The sequence below is a fragment of the Malus sylvestris genome, chromosome 12, assembly GCF_916048215.2.
Source record: "Malus sylvestris chromosome 12, drMalSylv7.2, whole genome shotgun sequence".
Lineage (NCBI taxonomy): Eukaryota > Viridiplantae > Streptophyta > Magnoliopsida > Rosales > Rosaceae > Malus > Malus sylvestris.
In genome coordinates, this window is record NC_062271.1 from 32405742 (window position 1) to 32407115 (window position 1374).

Below are 1374 nucleotides of genomic sequence, written 5' to 3' on the forward strand. Positions count from 1 at the left end.
TGTCGGCACGGTACTCGGCGATCTTGATGAACATGGGCATGGCGAGATCAAAGTGGGTGCGAGGCGGGTTGCACCAGCAGCCATTGTTGTTGGGCTGGGCGAAGTTTGGAGGGCAACAGTTTGTCTTTCGTGAAGCTATGTTTGGCAGTGAGCTCCGGCACCCATGTTTTGGGGCTTCTTTTCAAGATGTCCATGGCAAAGTTTTTTTGATTTGGGAGTGTTGGGGTTTGGATGCATCAAGATAAGCGCAGGTCCTCAAGTCGCCGGTGAACTTGACACTCGGCATGAAGTTGCTAACAAGAACATTCTCCTTCTCGACCAACTCCATGTCGAACATATGCGACAAGGACTTGTAGTCGAGGACGGTGACGACGTTGGGGTTGACGTTGATGAATAGCGGGAGGCAATTCAGTGACTAGCACATGATAGTCAGAGCGTCGAGAAGCACCACGGCTGCTGCTACTACGATTGTAACTGCTGGAACGATGTGACGAGGAGTGCCGTCCACCATGTGCTAGTTCAACTCGTAAACGAAACCCATCAAAGTCGTACCCATCCTGGCCATAAATTGCATCATTAGCATCACGAGGATCTTCATACTCAACAAAAGCATAACCTGGTGGTCTTGGAGGGATTTTGAGATCAATGTCAACAATAGGCCCATACTTCAGGAATAAACCTTCAACTTCTTTCATACGAATATCTCCAGGTAGATTGCCGACGTAGATAGTGCGACTCGATCGACTACTCATCTTTTACTCCCCTTTAATTCACAAAGATTGCAAGAGAGAGAGAATGAAATGGGTCAGTTATGGTCTGATAGAGTTAGGAGATTCTAGAGAGTTTTAGGAGCTTCTGCTTTCTCTTTCTCTAGTTTCTCTTTCTTCCCCATTGACTGTCTTCGCAGTGTGGTGTCGGAGTTGAAAATGGTTTTGTTTAATTGATATTGGCTTGAGAGAGAGAGAGTTGAGCGTCTCTTGGTTTTGCAGATCCACGGTGGACAGTGGTGAGATGAAAAAATGAAAGAAAATCGACATAGCTTTTTGTGTCGTATCCCATAGATGGCGCCAAATGTTGATGCACAAAACCGGAAGGGTCTTGGAACAACGTAAATCCGACCGTGAATCTGCAAGAAAGTAAATAACACAATATGTATCGTGGTTCACCCCAATGTTTGGGCTACGTCCACACTGATATTGTATTTCTCTGAGATGTTGAAGAGGATGGTGAGGGAGAGAGAGTGAGAGCCTCTTAGGGTGAGAGTGAGGCTTGAAGTTTGTGAGGGTGAGGATGCCCTTTTATAAAATAAGGGCTTCTTACTTCTTACATATTTGCCCCTCAATTTATTACATAATTACATTTGAGTCCCCCGAA

The 1374-nt window shown here is 45.6% G+C and overlaps 1 protein-coding gene across 1 annotated transcript; it reads right to left on the bottom strand.

Annotated features, from left to right (window-relative positions):
• Nucleotides 1-293: 293 nt before the first annotated feature.
• LOC126592382 (serine/arginine-rich splicing factor SR30-like) lies at nt 294-752 on the bottom strand. The gene has a single exon (XM_050258064.1). The coding sequence runs from the start codon at nt 750-752 to the stop codon at nt 294-296; it is 459 nt and encodes a 152-aa protein (XP_050114021.1).
• Nucleotides 753-1374: the final 622 nt, after the last annotated feature.

Excerpts from the sequence above, each read along its gene's own strand:
- LOC126592382 (XM_050258064.1), bottom strand. The coding sequence starts at position 752 with ATGAGTAGTCGATCGAGTCGCACTATCTACGTCGGCAATCTACCTGGA.